This window comes from Anopheles maculipalpis, chromosome 3RL (assembly GCF_943734695.1).
Source record: "Anopheles maculipalpis chromosome 3RL, idAnoMacuDA_375_x, whole genome shotgun sequence".
Lineage (NCBI taxonomy): Eukaryota > Metazoa > Arthropoda > Insecta > Diptera > Culicidae > Anopheles > Anopheles maculipalpis.
In genome coordinates, this window is record NC_064872.1 from 46,652,517 (window position 1) to 46,670,704 (window position 18,188).

Genomic DNA, 18,188 nt, shown 5'->3' on the forward strand with positions numbered 1-18,188 from the left:
TCATTTAAATTTTTGAAAGCTTGTCAATCGGTAGTTCAACAAATAATTGCCAATTGAAAGGTTAAGTTGGTCGTTACTCGAATTCTGAAGTCTTAAAGTTTAAAAAAAATGGCAGAAACTCGCATTGGATTCGAATACTATGTTAATAATGTAAATTAAAAGTTTATGCATAACGATCATGCCATTTTAAACGTAATTAGTATTCAAATGTCCTAATACCTATGCGAAAGCGGACTCCTTTCTATGCAGCACGTAATCACCAACCGATTTGTCGCAGCTGCAGCTTGGATCCTGGAAATAAATAGACTGTTACCTTGAACGCTCTCTCCGGGGAACTGGTCGTTAGTAGCTTTACCCACTTAATACAGACTAAATATAAAAATTTCCGCCATATCTTTGCAGGCTCCGTTCAACAGGACTCCTAGTGCCATAAAAACTTCTTAATCATATTTCCATCTTCTCTTCTGAAGCAATAGCCATCATACTAGCCGCCGTCGAAGGACTACAGACCATCCAACCGAATTTAATTTTCACCGACAGTGCCAGTGTTCTGGATTCCTGGTCATTCCGGAATCAACGGCAACGAGAAAGCTGACCGCCAACAGAGGTCGACTTCGTCCAGCAGAATCCGCGTCGATCCGCTTTATCAACACCATAACCTTCCAACACTGGAGGTGTTCCTCCTGACACAACCACAGAACTCAGCAAGAAACTCCGCCCCATCAAGCACAACACCGCTTCATGGGAAGTTATCGAATTTAGTCACCATCAACGAGTCCTATTCCGCCTTCGGATAGGACATACACGCTTGACATACACGCTCCTACTACTGTGTTCGAAAAGTAAGGAGACTTTGTATGTCAAATTTCACGCACCAAAAGAAACCCCTTGTTTTTATTTTTCGTTTGTCAATATGTGTGTTTTTGACAGTTCTGCCACGTTTCAAATCACATCAACCCGGCTAGGAGTGACAATTTGTTTTCGGAGCTGCGTTAAATGTTTTTGTCCATATTGATCATGTCCAAGTTTGTGGAGCAGCGCGCATGTATCAAATGTTGTTTGCGCAATGAAATAAACGCTGCGGAAACATTGTGGATGTTACAAAAAGCCTTTGGGGAAGAATCTATGTCGAAGAAAAATGTGTACAAATAGTACAGTGATTTCAAGAATGGCCGTGAGAAGGTCGAAGACGAGGACCGTCCGGGGAGATTATCAACCTCGACCGACGAAGCCCACGTCGTCCAAATCAAGGATTTGGCGGTCAACAATCGTCGGTTGATGATACGAGACCTTTCGGAAAGTGTTGGGATTTCCAAAGCCTCGGTCAACTCCATCCTGAAAGATGTCTTGGGGTTGAAGCGGGTGAAGTCTCGCCTGGTGCCGAAATGCTGGAACCCGGGCTGCAAAACGATGCTGGCAGTCTACGCTGGAATGCTGAAATTGATTATAACTGGCGACGAAACGTGGATTTACGCATATGAACCGGAAACAACGGACCAGTCCAGCGAGTACCGTTCCCCGAACGAGCCGAAGCCCAAGAAGTCGCGCCAAAGCTGGTCGAAAATTAAGGTGATGTTGACGGTATCGTTTGATTCAAAACGTGTGGGGTGGTTCACAAAAAAATCCTTCCGAAGGGCCAAATGGTGGACAAAAAGAAGTATCTAAGCGTAATGCGGCGATTGCAGACCTCCATCCGGCGAAAGCGGCTGGATTTGTGGAAAAACAACAGCTGGTTTTTGCACAACGATAATGCGCCCTCCCTTACGACCATCATTTTGAGGGAGTTTTTTGCCACACCTGGCTTTCATATTGTTCCACAAACGCCGTATTTGCTGGCTATTCAACAAGCTAAAACGGCCGCTTTGGGGACACCATTTTGAAACTATCGAGGAGATAGAAGCCGCAGCGACGGTGGAACTAAAGGACATCCCAGCATCCGCGTTTTCCACCTGCTTCGAAGAGTGGGGATTACTTCGAAGGGTATGACCTTCATTTGGCCTTATAAAAAAAAAAACATTTTATCTTTAACAAATCCAGCCCTCCACTCTTCAGCTTCTGTGGCGTTTACATCACTATTCGCCACACCCTCACCGGATACATGGATACACGACCCACCGTTTACGTGGCAATCCTATCAGCCGACAAACTGCATCAGGATCTTCTTATTAAATTTTTACGCATCAGCAATTTATATAGAGAAATTTGAGCAAAAGTTTTAATAATTTTAACTAGCCATAATCGTTTATGGCTATAGTTTTAATAATAGCCACTTAGTATTAACCACTTTTACTTTACTCACTATATACAGTAAAGAGGCAAATGTAGCCTCAAGGACTAAAATGCTCTATAAATAAACCACAAAAAAAGCTATAATATCTGAAAGTACCAGTCTATGGTACAAATTGTGCAATTTGCACAATTAATTAATTTAAAAAAATCGCTAAAATTACAGACTCTTTTTACTTCTCCATGTTTTCGGATTTCTGTACACATAGGTATGGGATTTCAGTATTGGAAAACTGTAATTTTATTTCATCTTTGCTAATACTAAATTATTTACAAGTGTACTCTTCCTTTCGCTCGGAGCAAACATCGCACGTAACAGTGCAACACCATTTGAATTTACAGTTGCACTGCCATGTCCGGTCGATCTGATGCGTATTATAGCCTCGACCACAGCACAGTAGGTCACAGCGATCCATGGAAGTGGAAGTACGGTTGCAATTTCTGTCTGTTGTGCCCAGAACACCGATACTGATATTACGCTCACAATAATTTGGCGATGGCTCCAGATAGACTAATTCCGTTCTCTTTGGAATTTGATTATCATTCAGAATTTTTCCACTGTTTTGTTGCAGTTTGTTGCCCTTCCTGTCAAAGATATGCGAACATAAGAGGACATACTATGAGCACAGTTCCGGCGGGTGGAAAAGCAACTGCTTACCGTTTCAGCACGAGTTGAAGTTGATTATTGCGTAGGTTGATTCCGTGTACTAACTTGGCTTTACGATATTTTTTCATCATAGTGCTACCAACAACATGAAAGGAAGGCAGACTTTTCCAGCATGTTTTCATGGCACAGGATCCACTTACGCCGTGGCATTTGCATTCAGTTCGTAAAAGAAGCTTCACTATCTTAAAAAAAAAGAAGAAAACAAAAGCAAATTGGAAAATATTACAGCCCTTGCTCACACCTGTTTCACACTGGTTCACACTAATCCAAAATGCACTGGCATATGGACATGAAATGTAATGTGCATAATCGAACCATTGCAAGATGCTGTTTACCTTTCTTCCGACACGGTTGTTGTGCAGGTTCATGAGACTGCGATTATCGTTTTCTATTTCACGGGCATCGAGAAACTTTTTTGCAAACCGCATACCATAGCCAATGTCCACGGAACAACCTCCCCATTTCCAGTTCTACTAAAAGAATATGTAAACATGAAAGGGAGAAAATACAAAATAAGAGTGATAAAATCTATGAGCAACGATAAATAAGATGGAATAATGAAAAATATGATTGTGATTGCTTTATTATTTAAATTTAACATAAAAAAAACGTAAAAAGAGGTAAACTGCGAGTTGCACTCACTTCAGACTCGCTGGAAGAAAAACTTTTTTGCTTCGTGTCACAACCACACGTTGTTATGTTTCCTTTAGCGCATGCTGCAGTTATGGAGTATACTGCCCCAGCGCTTGTTATACCATAAGTGTATGCAGCCTCTTTTGAACCTAGCAGGTAAAAGAAAGCAAATTTTACATTTAAGCAATTAGTTTTATTATTTAGTTTTTTTTATTTCACAACAAATTGAACAAAATTCATGGCTTACCTATCACTATTATCTGTCCGAGCATATCATTATTCCATACGTGAGTGCAGTTCCATCGATGACCTGACAATGAGCAATGTATAAACAGTGAAAATAGTTGAACAGTGTATTATTAAGAAAATCCTTACCGTAAAACTGTTTTTGACATTCATTTGCCCCTAACAATTGACCCGATGCTAAAGATACAACAGCATCGGAGGATTCTGTGCATATTTGACGCTGGGTTTGTGTGAGTCCTGGTATACGCGAGCAAAGCACCGACGACACGAAACATTTAGCAGCCCTGTACAAACAAACATACGTAGTGATCAAATTATGTTTAATGTATTTTAATGTGGTTCAAAGCGCAAGTTACATCGAGGTTACGAATGGGTTGACACATATTCCAAACAGTTTACATTTTATCTTCTTAATGTTTTTTTATTAATTTTGGTCAAAGTTAACGCTATAGAGTGTTGAAGACACTTTAAGATGGCAAGAGCCTCGCTTACTATCAAGGGACACAACGATTGTTTATTCCTGTTCCGTTCTGATGCATGTGTATCGGATAAAGTCGGCTTCATCGCTGCGGCATGGCCATATTCCGACAGTGATGCCAATATTTATAGTCAATAATGCGGTGGTAGTGTGTACTTCACTAGGGAGGTTTTGAAAAACAGAAATGAAGTCTCTTATTCATACTAAGATGCTCCCAGCTACGTATCTTCTTTCGTATTGGCCTATCGTTTAGTAAACGCGACTTAACCAAGCGTGAGTTTCTCTCGCACCTGAAAGCGCTTGAACGATAGCTGATTAATTAATAACGAAAACATTTTTTTTTTCAAGTCGTATTATATCGATCACCGATTATGTCCACAAGAAGATAGTAATGTAGTAAGAAAATGATCGAAAATGGAGTCTTATGCTCTGCAAAATTTCGCTCACAGAAATGTCGCGTATCATCACACAGAACTCAATCCTGCGATCAGGTTAATGTACAGGCTGTATTTATCGGTCTCTTGTTCCGTAGCTAGTGATGAACAAACCGAAAAGGCTGTACCAAATCATAGCTTAACTATGCATTAACTTTATACAAAGATTAACTTACCTTAATTTGAAGATGGTGAGAATAACAAACAGCGCCGCTGCAACGTTTCTCATTTTATCCTATTGTTTGTAATAACATTTTATGGCCTTGCTAAAAGTAAGGCAGAAGAACAGCGATCTTTACAGTTTAACGATGTTCAAATCCTACTTCACAAGCTTCATTGGCACCGCTTTAGTATAAGGAACTAAAAAATTTCACTCAATCATTTATAGCACCTTCACATCACTGCGATAACATATTTTATATAACACATTTACCAGTCACCAGCCAAGCACTGAGATAGCACAACAAGATCACCGCACTGTTATAGCAAAACAAAAGTTAGCAACCATGCTACTTATGTATGCGCTGCACATATTACACACAAAGTAATATCACGTATTAGACCAAGTTATTCACCATACTGTTTGCCGATAATTGCCAAATAGCAAACGAATTAACACACACGGACTCACGCACACAACTATAGACTGCACCAGCAGCTAGTCAAAGCGACGAACCCTTTTTTGGGATCAGGAAGCAAAAGAAAAAGATTGATTAGCAACAGTCGTAGCCCTCCACATGGCATTGAAATATTTGTATACTATACAGCCGTATGCCGGTAACTCATCGTTTACAACCAATTCGTCGGTTTTCAGTTCCCGCTGTTAATTAGCTTGTTTTCATCACCTAAAGCCAACTTCTGTCTGCTGACGAACGATTTCAAGCTTAACCTGCACATCTTGCAAACAACTACAACACTTGCAAATTGATCGTTGTATTCTAAAAGATCTGCTCACTTGTTCACAAATATCACTTGCATCAACGGTGTTATTTGATGGTCACTTTCATCATGATATTAGTAATGTTTCGGGCGACGAAAACAAGCTCTTCAGATTTAATAAAAAAAAAACAAAAGAAACTGGAACTTGGAACAATATCTCGTACGTGGAGCTAATATAGCGAGGGTTCACAGCGATTGACCAGTAACATTACACTAACACTTGGCTCACCACTACTGCACGACACTGTTGTAAAGCAGACTGGTTGCAAAAGATTGCCATACAACCCACCGTGTTCGCCTTTATTCGCAGCATCTAACATTCCCACAAAGAAAACGTACCAAATTATACACATATGCACGTTTACAAATGGCTTGACATATTTTTAGCACAACAACCTATTTGTATTAAAGTTGTTCCTATTGTATCGATCACACCCATCCAATAACTTGCTTTAATACGACTTATTATGTTTTATTCTCTCTATTTTTTAACACTTGTGTCCCATACACATCGGTTATCTGCTTCATACGTTTTCGAAATTGCTGCTCCGGACGGCTTCGCGTACGCCGAATGACTGAAAACGACGAAAACTTTGCCGATGATCGCTGCAATGACGATAGCGACGAAAGCCAACCAATGAGTGCCTGCTTTAGCGTAAAGATGAATCTTGTTCGTTCGTAGGATTTCCGAAGGCAAAGAAAAAACTTGTTCTGCGACTGATTCAGCTCTCTCTATGCACGCGCAAGCATTAGCGCAGAAGGCACAGAGAATTGAACATAGCAAATCATCGAAGAAACGTGGAGCGGTATCGTGAGACGCGCCAGTACTGTTGTGTTGGACCGGGATAAAAATTAAGATATTTCGATCCACCCAAAAGGCTGACCGAATGCATGATGATGTGTTGTAAAATCATTTGGAGGTAATAAATTAAACTCTCACTTATGTTTCTTGTTAACCTAGACTAATGAGATATGTATTTTTTTTTACAAATAATTAATTGTAAAAAAAACTCTAATTACTGCATCTCCTACTAATGTTTCATCTAAAACGACGAGTAATTATAGGATATTTTTATGTATTTTTTAATTTTCCTTTTCATGAAATATTTTCTCAATATGAGATGTCCGGATGGATTCAATCTGTTTTTATTTACCGGATCGTCCCAACAGTTATTTAATATGGCAATCCTAAGAATTGCCATCTTAAATAACTTCTGCCTCTTTACTTAACGACCTACCAGGCCACCATCGTCATCGTCCATCGAAATACTTTCTAGATTTGTTGATACCACGTAGTTAAATAGTCAGTCCTCACTACGGACGAACGGCCTCTGCATGAGAGTTGAACCCCGGTCCTGCCGTGTAAAGACCGGCGCCGCTCTTACATTACTAATCACACTACTCATGATTGATACAATATCCCAAACTACCTTAACTTATGGATTGTTTTAATCACAAAGAACGGCACGGCACGGTTTTGCGACATGTCCATATTTTAGAACATGAAATTGTTTTCGTTCCTTATCATGATTATCGAAACATAATTGTTTTTGTTTTAGCAGCACAACCAGGCCATTGTCACTAAATAAAACAACTTTCTTCTTACTCTGTTTAAGCTGTAACCAGAGAAACTAGACGCACTTATGGTTTTTATCTGGGAGGTACGATGGATGCAACTAATAACATTTAAACTAACTACAAAAATTAGCAGTTCATGAGTAAATTTTCGGTATCGAAAAATTTGTGGTGGATCCATCTCTTCTTACTAATCATGTGATGTTTGTATGTCAAAATCTACATGCTAGTCTCTCTTTCATTTACTACTTGACCGCTCCCTGTGCCGTTTGTATGCATGGTTTTATCCATCCAAGAGATTGATCACATCTGCACATATTTCTTTGTTTTTGTATAACTTAAAAGGTGTGATACACCATCTAGCCAAATAGCATATTTAATTGTCTTTTAATTGCATACCTAACTTCCTTCACATCCTTTAACCATCTCACCAAAAACCTCCATTAGCTACACCATAAAGCAGCGATGTAAAATTACTTCGACTAAATTTGATAAAATGCTAAATTTATTCATGCATTGCGTCGTGTTTTTTTTATGTAATGACATGACAATTATTTACACTGTCTATGTCTGGTTTTCAATTATTCGTTTATTTTTATTCATATCGAGCATACACGCCATTCAACATCAAGTAATATTACATATATTTAATTCAACAAAGATCGCAGACTTTGCAAAGCATCCGAAGACAAAGAAAAAGTTTCACCGTCACAATCAAAGTTGTCGATCTGATCAAAGCAGGATTGTAGCACCTTCAACCCATCAGCATCGTTTTTATCCCTAAGTGATCCTCGATGGTCTTCGCATTCGTTGTAAAATTTTTGAGCAAGCTGTAAATAAATCATGGAAAACGAGACAATGAGTGCAAAAGATTTATGAAATTAGTAATTAGTTATTATTACTGACCTCAATGACACCGGGAGGAAAGTTGGCCAATTTGGCGACCTGTATTCCGAAGCTTTTCTCCATCACACCTGGCTTAACCTGGTACAATAATGTCATTCGCTCTCCGTCGACGATAGCTTCCATGTGACAGTTTTTAACATTCGGTACGTAGGTGGCAAGATCAGTTATTTCTTGGAAGTGTGTGGCAAAGAGGGTGAAACATTTGCTTTCTTTCGCTAACCACTCTGCAATAGACCATGCGATGCCGCAGCCCTCATACGTTGATGTTCCGCGCCCGAGCTCGTCAATGATAACAAGAGATTTTTCTGATGCTTTACGTATGATTCCGGCAGTTTCGGTCATTTCCACCATAAATGTGCTAAGCCCTTTCGTAAAATTATCATCCGCGCCGACACGGCCCAAGATGCAATCCACGATGGACATTTCTGCACTTTCGCACGCTACAAATGCACCGACGTGCGCCATCAATACTGCCACACCAACCGATCTTATGTAGGTGCTTTTACCACCCATATTAGGCCCAGTGATAATGTACATGGATACATCTTCGCCATCGAACAGAGCATCATTGGCAATAAAATTTACATCTGGCTGAAGTTCCAGGCAAGGGTGTCGAACTTGGGAAAGTTTCAACACACTTGGCCCATCCTTTTGCATTTTAGGTCGCACATAGGAGATTGGTGCAGTAGAAGCACTGACAGCAAAGCTTACCAAGCAATCCAGCTGCGCTATCTGGTTATTGAGCATCGCCCAAGGTTCTATGTAACCGATGGCCACACGTATCACCTCTGCAACTATTGTTTGCTGTTGTTCTTCATAAGCACTTTTCACTGTGGCAAACGATTCGCTGTAGTCATGCAGCTTAGTGGTTGTAAACCGTACACCTCCCTTGATGGCATCCAAAATGCGATAAGAATTGTTCTTCCGTATCAGCGTTTCATCTTTGAGCGTGATCCGGAAATGATATCCATGCTGGCTCACAGATTCCAACTTGATAGACGAGCCAGCCTCCAACCCGATATCCTTTGCCACCGAGGCAAGATGGCGTTTCATTTTCGAATGGATTTCATCCATTTCTCGTTGGCGTTCCTGCAGTTGACTGTCGAAATCAGATTTCACGAGATATTCACCTTGCTCGACCGCTTCCAAGTCTATAATTTGTTCAACCATTGCTTTGAACAACTTCAGATCAGCTAAGCTGTCCTTGATCGGGTTATATATGTTATTGAGCATGGCTACGTTCCCTGTATTATTCATATCCAGCATTTGGAGCATCCTAGGGATACGTAGTATCACCTGGTACAAACGGAAAATATCATGCAGTGAAGCTTTTCGACGCAACAGCCGCTTCAGCACGAACATTATGTCGGGCAACTTCTTCAGGTGATTGTCATGGAGTTCCGTGCGCACCATCGCATTATTGACAAAATACTCGACAATGTCGTGACGATCTTTAATCAGTTCATAATCCCGCAGTGGTTGTTTGATCCACTGTGCCATCAAACGATGGCCTTGCGGCGTACGACACCGATCAAGCACTCCAAGCACACTTTGCCAGCAGTATGTGCTTGATTTAATTGATGTGCCAGGTTTGGGAAACAGATTTAGAGCAGATACTGCTGCCGCATCCAGGTGAACGAAGCTATAGTAAATGGTTAGGTGGTAGAAAATACATCATTACTTTCTTCAGTAATGCACAACTAGATGAAATTGTGGCCGTATTGTTGCAGTTATCTTACCGGTTAGAATCAAGCGAACTCAGCTGAAATTGTCCGTGATTTGCAATTTCACTGGTAAGTTCAAGATAATTTACAGCCACAGCAAGCGCACTGATCGCCACAGCCTTTGACACCTCCGGAATGGTGTTTGCATTATGTTGCTGTCCTTCTCGGAAGCGAAGCAATTTGTTCAAACTCTCTATGATTTCAACTTTACCCATCATAAATTCCTTCGCCTTTCGAGGTGTGATGATTACATTATTTCTTTTCATTATTTGTTCGATGCGTTCATGCTATAGAGTGAGAAAAGAAAACAATTCAACTAAGGTTCGATCTCATGGCTTGTAAATTCTTTTACCTCTCCCGCAACGATGGAAAGCAGACACTCTTTGGGACTCAGCAGCACTACTAGAGCCTCCAGCTCAGTGTAGAAATCATCGTCGACGAATTCAATCACACCCATCCGCCTTTCATTCACGTCCACGAATCCTAATCCAATCATTCGTTGCTTCAACTCTTGGCGAACTTGTACAGCAATCAGTGCTGATCCGTTGACCATTTCGTTGTTGTTATTGAACAAGACATCTTCGAAGTGAGCCAGATTCCCTGGAGAACCTTTGTACTGGACTACCCACTCGTTCTCAAGTTTCTTTTTCGATGGTTTTGTATATACCTCTACACGATAGTTGCGCACAAGCAGCAGCTCTCGTATGAGCCCTTCGAAATTATTTTTACTTAGCGAAAGATATGGTAGCTGGTGATCATCAATCTCCATTATTTTTATCACGTTCGTAGACTTGAAAACTAGCTTTGCAACAAAGGTTGCATCTTCACCATGGCAGCTGTAATAATCCGACCGGTCAAATATTCGCACTGTTGTAGCTGGTTTCTGTAAGTGGTTACAAGAGACGCATCATTAATCGGTACAGTACAATTAAACTACGAAGCGGTTCACATACTTCTTGCAATGATTTGAAGAATTCGATGAATGCCCGCTGCTGTGGTTTGTCTGCAACGAAACACATTGTTAAACAAATGTACTATTATAACAGCGTTAAATTACAAACCTAAATTTAGACACTGTAAAGGCTTCAAATTCGACATGGTTCTACACTTGGAAATCACTATTTTTGCAATGAAGCTAGAACGAAACTAGAAACGAAAGCTTTGCGTTCCTTGATGCTTGCCAGGATTGCGGAAAACGCGCGAACGTTTTGTTTATGTGTGAGCTTGACAGTACCGTTCGTAGGTTATGCTGCTTAGTTCAAAAGTTTACAGAGCTGAAAGCATGGGGCATAATCTAAAACATCGAATTATAGTTACGAAATAGGCTCAGGTGCATAATGATTTTGAATATAGTTTGAGTATGTGTCCGGCAGTGTGGTAAAATTACACTGCACGCATAACGCTTTTTTATTGTTAAAGTTTTGCATTGAAATTATAATTAAAAGCTTAATATATTGTTAGCTTAACCGAGCATGCCCGGTATAAGACAAAAAAAAACAAATAATCACGACAAGAATTGGAAAGGGCTTAAGCAGTAGGTAGAAGGTAGAAAACAAACGCCAAAAACATTATAAAACATATGTTGAAGCGCGATTATCTTGCGAAAAAAGTAGGAACCATCGAAATAGAACATCGGGTAATAGAACAGATAATGGACCATTTTAAGGGACAGATTTCCCAAATTTTAATTTAAAGTTTGTACAGTGTTGGCACACGCTCAAAATTTATTAAAATCAACTAACATTCATATAACGAACTGTTTGTCCAACAATACTAGAACGTTAGTATGATTTTCGATTAGATTCTAAAAAACTTTTGCAATTACGCATACAGATACAAGGGGATCAACAGCGCATGCGTAACAATATGACATAAAAAATCGTCCAGAAACATTCTCCAAGAGTGTTCTGCTTGTAAAAAAGCCATAAGGATATTTGTGAAGCTTTTACCCAAGGTATATTTTTGGTTGAGTTCTAGGTTTTTGGTGAACAGCGTACAAAAGTGAGAAATGTTGGGGGGCCGCCCATATTGAAACATATTGTTCATACAAAAAGTTGCTGCTCCTACTGTTGTATGTAAAGACAATCATGTTAACAAGTGTATGGCGTACGGTTTTATTTTCCAAAGTGTATTGAAAGGCGTGTACCTAATGGAAATTACCATTGATACGGAAACATTGTAATGCAAATTCACATTACAAACACAAGATAGATAAATGCTCATTTAACGTTTGTTGTGAATGATGAGGAACCATCGAAAATACAAACAGTTCTGTCAAAGTAAAGTGTTTCTTGAAACATATTTTCCATGGAAGGGTTATGTAAAATGAATTGAAAGCTATCGTAGAGGCTACGCTCTGTAGTACAATCACTACAAAAAAATTTTAAGTACAAGCGATTCAACAGATTGTCGGTGCTGATTTGCAGCTGTCATAAACAAGTTTAACTTTAACTAAACCTGAGACTTTTGTAACATTATCACCTTGGATTGATCATATTTATCCTATACGCAAAAGTAAGACTTTGGAATACGGCCTGGTCGTGATTACGAAATTAAAATAAAAAAGTAAGACTTGAGAATATATCTTCCATGTATCTGGAGGTGAAGTATCTGATTATGCAGATTGAATAATTACATCACTGCCTGCGATAAGTGTTATGTACATTCTACACATGGTAGAGCAGTATAGAACATGAACAGAACAGAAGTGCAAATTGAGCTGGTGAAACCAACAAAAAAAAAAAGTATTTTGTTACTTGATTTCTTTCAAAAAAACACGATACATGCTATCAAATCCCGAATAGGCTTGAATAAGTATATAATTTAAATTTTACTTTTCAGGTACAAATTGGTATTAAATTCATTCGCCATATCATTTAAAATCATAGTCTACCGTCACTTAGCACCACAGTTAGTAAAATTTTTAAAATGAAAAACAACACTATAAAGCCTCACTTAGGATGGTTTAGCGAAATTTATAACGGTGTAAGTAATGTTGTACATAAAAGCAGTAAATTTTGTACAGCGTTAAAATAAAAGTAAAATCATTTATTATTATACTTTGCAGTTGGCCTGCTTCCTGCAATACCAAACAGTGTTCTACCTGGCGCTAACAGTCCTATTTATTGGCAGCGTGAATGGCGCAAACCAACTGCATATTGGTGGAATCTTTCCCATAGCAGGAAAGGGAGGTTGGCAGGGTGGACAAGCGTGCATGCCAGCCGCAAAGCTTGCACTTCAGGATGTGAATGAAAATCAGGACCTGTTACCAGGATTTAATCTTACTCTCCACAGTAATGATAGCGAGGTAAATCCATATCCATGTCAAATGTTTAATGTTAGTGTTGTTTAACTTTTGCTATTCTCTTGTTTTTTTTTTATGTGTAGTGTGAACCGGGTCTTGGAGCAAGCGTTATGTATAATTTATTGTACAATTCACCACAAAAGCTGATGCTATTAGCAGGATGTAGTACAGTATGTACGACGGTGGCAGAAGCTGCAAAAATGTGGAATTTAGTTGTGGTAAATAATTCCGTTATTGCTGTAATACCGGACACTAATTTATACCTGTTGCTGGTATATTTAAGCTATGCTACGGAGCTTCTAGTCCAGCTCTATCCGATCGCAGTCGTTTTCCCACTCTGTTCAGAACACATCCGTCTGCCACCGTACATAATCCTACGAGGATTAAGCTGATGCAAAAGTTTGGCTGGTCAAGGGTTGCAATCCTGCAACAGGCAGAGGAAGTTTTTATATCGGTATGTGAATAGTGTTTTACAAACTGAAAATATATTCACCTGCAATATCACTTATCACTGACGTACTATCTTGGAACATTAGTTCTTACAAGTACTCACATCTACTGATAGTACTAATACCGGATTTCATCTGGGAGAAATAGCAAAGTGGGGTCCACCTGTAAGGAGAGCATCTGATATGAGCTTTTTTATCATTTATTTTTTCTACAGACAGTAGAGGATTTAGAAACAAGATGTAAAGATGCGGGCATCGAAATAGTGACAAGACAATCATTTCTATCCGATCCTACGGATGCAGTGCGAAATTTACGACGGCAGGACGCTCGCATCATAGTGGGACTGTTTTATGTGGTGGCAGCACGCCGTGTACTATGTGAGATGTACAAACAGCAACTTTACGGAAGGGCTTATGTGTGGTTCTTCATCGGTGAGTTTCCGTTAATGTTTGAATGTCTGCAATCTGTTGCTGGTATCATCATCGTGAACCGAGTATTCTCCTCTCTTAGGATGGTACGAGGATAATTGGTACGAAGTGAACTTGAAGAACGAAAATATTTCATGCACAAAAGAACAAATGAAGATGGCTGCTGAAGGCCACCTAACAACTGAGGCGCTAATGTGGAATCAGAACAATCAGAAAACGATATCAGGGATGTCATCGGAGGATTTTCGGTAAAATGACAATGTGCATAAATCGCGAAACAAATTATAATTTTATCGTTTTTTTTTTGGGGTGTTTCAGGAAACGATTGAATGCTGCCTTGATGGACGAGGGATACGATATTACTCACAACCGCTATCCAGAAGGATACCAAGAAGCTCCACTCGCCTACGATGCAGTCTGGAGTGTGGCGTTAGCATTTAATAAGACGATGCAGAGACTAACGGAACAAAACTCGGGCAAAAATCTAAAAGACTTTACCTACACGGACAAGGAAATAGCGAACGCTATTTATGCCGCCATGAACTCGACCCAATTTCTGGGTGTATCGGTAAACAAATGCTACAGATATTGTAATAAGTATATGCTCGCCAGATAACATTTACAACAAAATTTCTACTTTTCAACAGGGCGTAGTTGCTTTCAGCTCGCAGGGCGATCGTATCGCATTAACTCAGATTGAACAAATGATTGATGGACAGTACTATAAGTTGGGATACTACGACACACAGGCCGATAATCTCACTTGGTTCAACAAGGAGAAGTGGGATGGAGAGAAGGTTAGTTAGAGCGCTTAAACAATCGCTCGCTTACGATCCTTATTGCTAACGTCTTTTTGCTTTGTAGGTCCCCCAAGATCGTACGATCGTGAGAAGAGTTTTGAGAACCGTTTCCTTGCCGCTGTTTATCTGTATGAGCACAATATCGAGTTTTGGCATATTAGTAGCAATAACGCTCATCATATTTAACATTTGGCATAGACATCGAAGGTAATATTGAACATTCAATCGTGAGTATAGAAAAAAAACGAACAAATTCACAAATTCGCTTCAACTTTCAGGGTTATTCAGTCGTCACATCCCGTTTGCAACACCATCATGCTTTTTGGAGTTATCATATGTCTCGTGTCCGTGATTTTGCTGGGTATTGATGGACAGTTCATAACAGCCGACAACTATCCAAAAGTATGCTTCAGATTCACTGATTAAGTGACGCAAAGCCATGATGTGATATTCATAACCATTACCATTTTTTCTTCGCCAACAGGTATGTCAGGCAAGGGCTTGGATTCTTTCAACTGGTTTTACCTTAGCCTATGGAGCCATGTTTAGCAAAGTATGGCGTGTGCATCGCTTTACAACGAAAACTAAAACGGATCCCAAGGTGTGTAGGCGTTACATATGTTTTACTGTGCGCATACGATTTACCCTCCCCTCTCATTTAACACTTTTTAATCTACAGAAAAAAGTGGAACCCTGGAAGTTGTACACAATGGTATCTGGTCTTTTGACGATTGACTTAGTAATACTGCTCACGTGGCAAATGCAGGATCCGCTACAACGAAGACTTGAAACATTTCCATTAGAGGATCCGATATCGTCTAACGATGATGTAAAAATACGACCAGAATTGGAGCACTGCGAAAGCCACAACAATTCCGTTTGGTTAGGTACAAGAAGAAATTATTAAACATGAATAACAATTACCAGATTTTTTGGTTGAACTTAAAACAACAGGGTACACTAAATTGTGCGGTTTATACGTCTTCACACGAAAGTGGTACAGCACCCACCATATTAGCTAAAAAAAAGGTTTTACTTATTTCATAGCATCTTTTGAATATTATTCCATTCGTTAGACCTTTTCATATTCATATTTTGCCTAGTAAGAGGTAACATTTACCCATACAGTTAATCATATGTTTACGTTTTGATAGCTGTTTTTTTTTTCGGTTTATAACTAAGGCAAGCTTCTAATTAACTTATCTTTCAAATATCTTCACATTCTTCCTTGTAGGAGTAATCTACGGCTTCAAGGGATTGATATTAGTGTTTGGACTTTTCTTGGCGTACGAGACACGCTCCATCAAAGTGAAGCAAATCAACGACTCCCGCTACGTTGGAATGAGTATTTACAATGTTGTCGTCCTATGCCTCATCACTGCTCCCGTTGCTATGGTGATAGCGTCGCAACAAGATGCGTCCTTTGCGTTTGTTGCGCTGGCGGTCATCTTTTGTTGTTTTCTAAGTATGCTATTAATATTCGTGCCGAAGGTAAGTTAGGGCAACAAGCACGTCGTAGCACATCATTAAATGAGAGCTTTATCGTTTATTAAACGCTGCAGGTAATAGAGGTCCTTCGCCATCCTAAGGATAAAGTCGAATCTAAGTTCAGCAACGATACCGGAATTTCTAAGGAGGACGAGGAACGCTATCAAAAATTGATTTCTGAAAATGATGATCTGCAAAAACTAATCGCTCAAGTAAGTTAAATCGTACATTGGTTACACAAAACGATCCTCGCAACTGCACTGTGGCTAACTGAATGTATTGTGGATTTCTAGAAAGAGGATAAAATACGATTGCTAAAACAACGACTCACGGAACGGGAAACGAAAACTACTGCTCAACCCTTTAATGAACCCTTAAACGGTAACACTGTTGGTGGCGTGCAGTTCAATCGATCATCTTCAACCGCTCTAGCTCAAAAGTAATGCTAATAATGCAGCAGTACCACCAAGAAAGCGAAATCGTTGATGTTGAACAATTGAAACAAATGGATTAATATAAATTTAAAGTAAAACAAATGCATATTAGGGAACGAAATGTATCGTATAGGGAAATTAAGTCCTTGCAGCAATTGCTTAGATCGTAGGAAATGTAATATGAACTACTGAAATCAATTTTCTGCTATGTAGGAGATACATGATGCGTAACGAAAGTAAAACTCCGAAAAGTGTATATTTTATCAAAACAACAACCACAAAAAGCGTTTTCATTTACTTCTCCGAACGCCGCTACATGTTGGATGCATGTTGTTTGATATTCCCACAGGCTATGACAAAATGGGGTTGGGAATGACATTCGACAGACCACGGAGACAACAATGTGGTGGTTTGTGGATCCCTTAAATGTTCACGCGCATCACATTAGTCCGTTCGTGAATCCCGGAAACGTGTACATGATTAAAATGTGGACAATCACATTCAGAACCGGTTTAAAATCTAAGTGTAAAATTAAATGCCGTTCGTGTGCAGGACTGACTATCTACCTAAGGGATAAATTAAATCAAGGAAACCACAAATGGCAGTCCTAGACCTAGACACATGGTAAACCAAAAAGACGGTTGAAGTACAAAATTCCGACATCTAATGTACAAGCGTCAAGCGTAAGAAATGGCCCAGATATGATTAATGTACACAAGTCGAAAGAAAATGAGTGACCCTTACCGTTGGTTCTTACAGAAGGTAATTTTAAGGTCCCTTAGAAGATCCAGTGATTTACGTAAGCAAATTGATTAACATGGTGTCCCTCACGTCCTTGACATTTTAATTCGCATTGCGAATGCGACAAGTAGCATGGAATGTGTGTTACATACCAATCAGCAACGCGAAACGAATGATGGCGTACCAAATTAGTGGTAGTGGCCGTTCAGTTTTCGTTTTATGTTGCGGTATCTTATTGTTAAGTTTACCTTACATTTCATATTCTTTTTAGTTAATTGAACAGTTGTTTCTACAAACGAGCAATAAATATTATAAGTATAAACGAGATGTACTATGCATGCTTTTGAATTACTAGAGTGCATTAGGTTCGCGCCAGAATCGCCATTACATCACCGATCCGGTAGTTTTGTCAGCTTTGTACAGAATTTTGTTGTTTGTCCATGTTCAACGAATCGTAACGTAACTGTAAACGTTCTGGGCCGTTGATACATGAATGCCATAGCGCTAGAATATAGAGCGTTGAAGGTAGTATTTGCAATACATTAATTGTTCACAGCACCGAAAACGTTTTCTCTGCCGCAGCACACTTCTTCTAATGGCTTTTTTTTTTTAGGAAATTAGGACAACATTCGGTATAGTACAGAACATTCACCGT

General features: G+C 39.5%; 3 protein-coding genes across 3 annotated transcripts; 1 reads left to right on the forward strand and 2 right to left on the reverse strand.

The window, feature by feature from the left end:
- Positions 1–2,503: 2,503 nt before the first annotated feature.
- On the reverse strand, positions 2,504–6,255 carry LOC126564944 (protein Wnt-2). The gene is made up of 8 exons (XM_050222072.1): positions 6,194–6,255; positions 4,921–5,006; positions 3,962–4,116; positions 3,834–3,896; positions 3,596–3,735; positions 3,289–3,423; positions 2,945–3,135; positions 2,504–2,871 (listed from the first exon to the last, which is right to left on the reverse strand). Exons 2-8 carry the CDS (start codon positions 4,971–4,973, stop codon positions 2,553–2,555), a joined length of 1,056 nt encoding a protein of 351 aa, XP_050078029.1. The 5' UTR covers positions 4,974–5,006; positions 6,194–6,255; the 3' UTR covers positions 2,504–2,552.
- Positions 6,256–7,900: 1,645 nt separating this feature from the next.
- On the reverse strand, positions 7,901–10,907 carry LOC126560685 (DNA mismatch repair protein spellchecker 1). Its single transcript, XM_050216642.1, has 5 exons — positions 10,842–10,907; positions 10,241–10,771; positions 9,904–10,175; positions 8,165–9,806; positions 7,901–8,088 (listed from the first exon to the last, which is right to left on the reverse strand). Exons 1-5 carry the CDS (start codon positions 10,905–10,907, stop codon positions 7,906–7,908), a joined length of 2,694 nt encoding a protein of 897 aa, XP_050072599.1. The 3' UTR covers positions 7,901–7,905.
- Positions 10,908–12,880: 1,973 nt separating this feature from the next.
- Positions 12,881–16,801, forward strand: LOC126560686 (gamma-aminobutyric acid type B receptor subunit 1). Its single transcript, XM_050216643.1, has 15 exons — positions 12,881–12,898; positions 12,956–13,195; positions 13,276–13,410; positions 13,476–13,646; positions 13,857–14,073; positions 14,153–14,318; positions 14,389–14,638; positions 14,718–14,867; positions 14,935–15,077; positions 15,149–15,272; positions 15,355–15,471; positions 15,550–15,757; positions 16,105–16,361; positions 16,433–16,570; positions 16,652–16,801. Exons 1-15 carry the CDS (start codon positions 12,881–12,883, stop codon positions 16,799–16,801), a joined length of 2,484 nt encoding a protein of 827 aa, XP_050072600.1.
- The last annotated feature ends 1,387 nt before the right edge of the window (positions 16,802–18,188 follow it).

Excerpts from the sequence above, each read along its gene's own strand:
- LOC126560686 (XM_050216643.1), top strand. Across the intron at positions 14,868-14,934 it reads AGAAGTGGGATGGAGAGAAG|GTCCCCCAAGATCGTACGAT; the intron begins GTTAGTTAGAGC and ends TTTGCTTTGTAG. Across the intron at positions 16,362-16,432 it reads TATTAATATTCGTGCCGAAG|GTAATAGAGGTCCTTCGCCA; the intron begins GTAAGTTAGGGC and ends TAAACGCTGCAG.
- LOC126564944 (XM_050222072.1), bottom strand. The coding sequence starts at position 4,973 with ATGAGAAACGTTGCAGCGGCGCTGTTTGTTATTCTCACCATCTTCAAA. Across the intron at positions 4,117-4,920 it reads CTCACCATCTTCAAATTAAG|GGCTGCTAAATGTTTCGTGT; the intron begins GTAAGTTAATCT and ends TTGTTTGTACAG. Across the intron at positions 2,872-2,944 it reads CTTCAACTCGTGCTGAAACG|GAAGGGCAACAAACTGCAAC; the intron begins GTAAGCAGTTGC and ends TATCTTTGACAG.
- LOC126560685 (XM_050216642.1), bottom strand. The coding sequence starts at position 10,907 with ATGTGTTTCGTTGCAGACAAACCACAGCAGCGGGCATTCATCGAATTC. Across the intron at positions 9,807-9,903 it reads AGTTCGCTTGATTCTAACCG|CTTCGTTCACCTGGATGCGG; the intron begins GTAAGATAACTG and ends CATTTACTATAG. Across the intron at positions 8,089-8,164 it reads TTCCTCCCGGTGTCATTGAG|CTTGCTCAAAAATTTTACAA; the intron begins GTCAGTAATAAT and ends ATTTATTTACAG.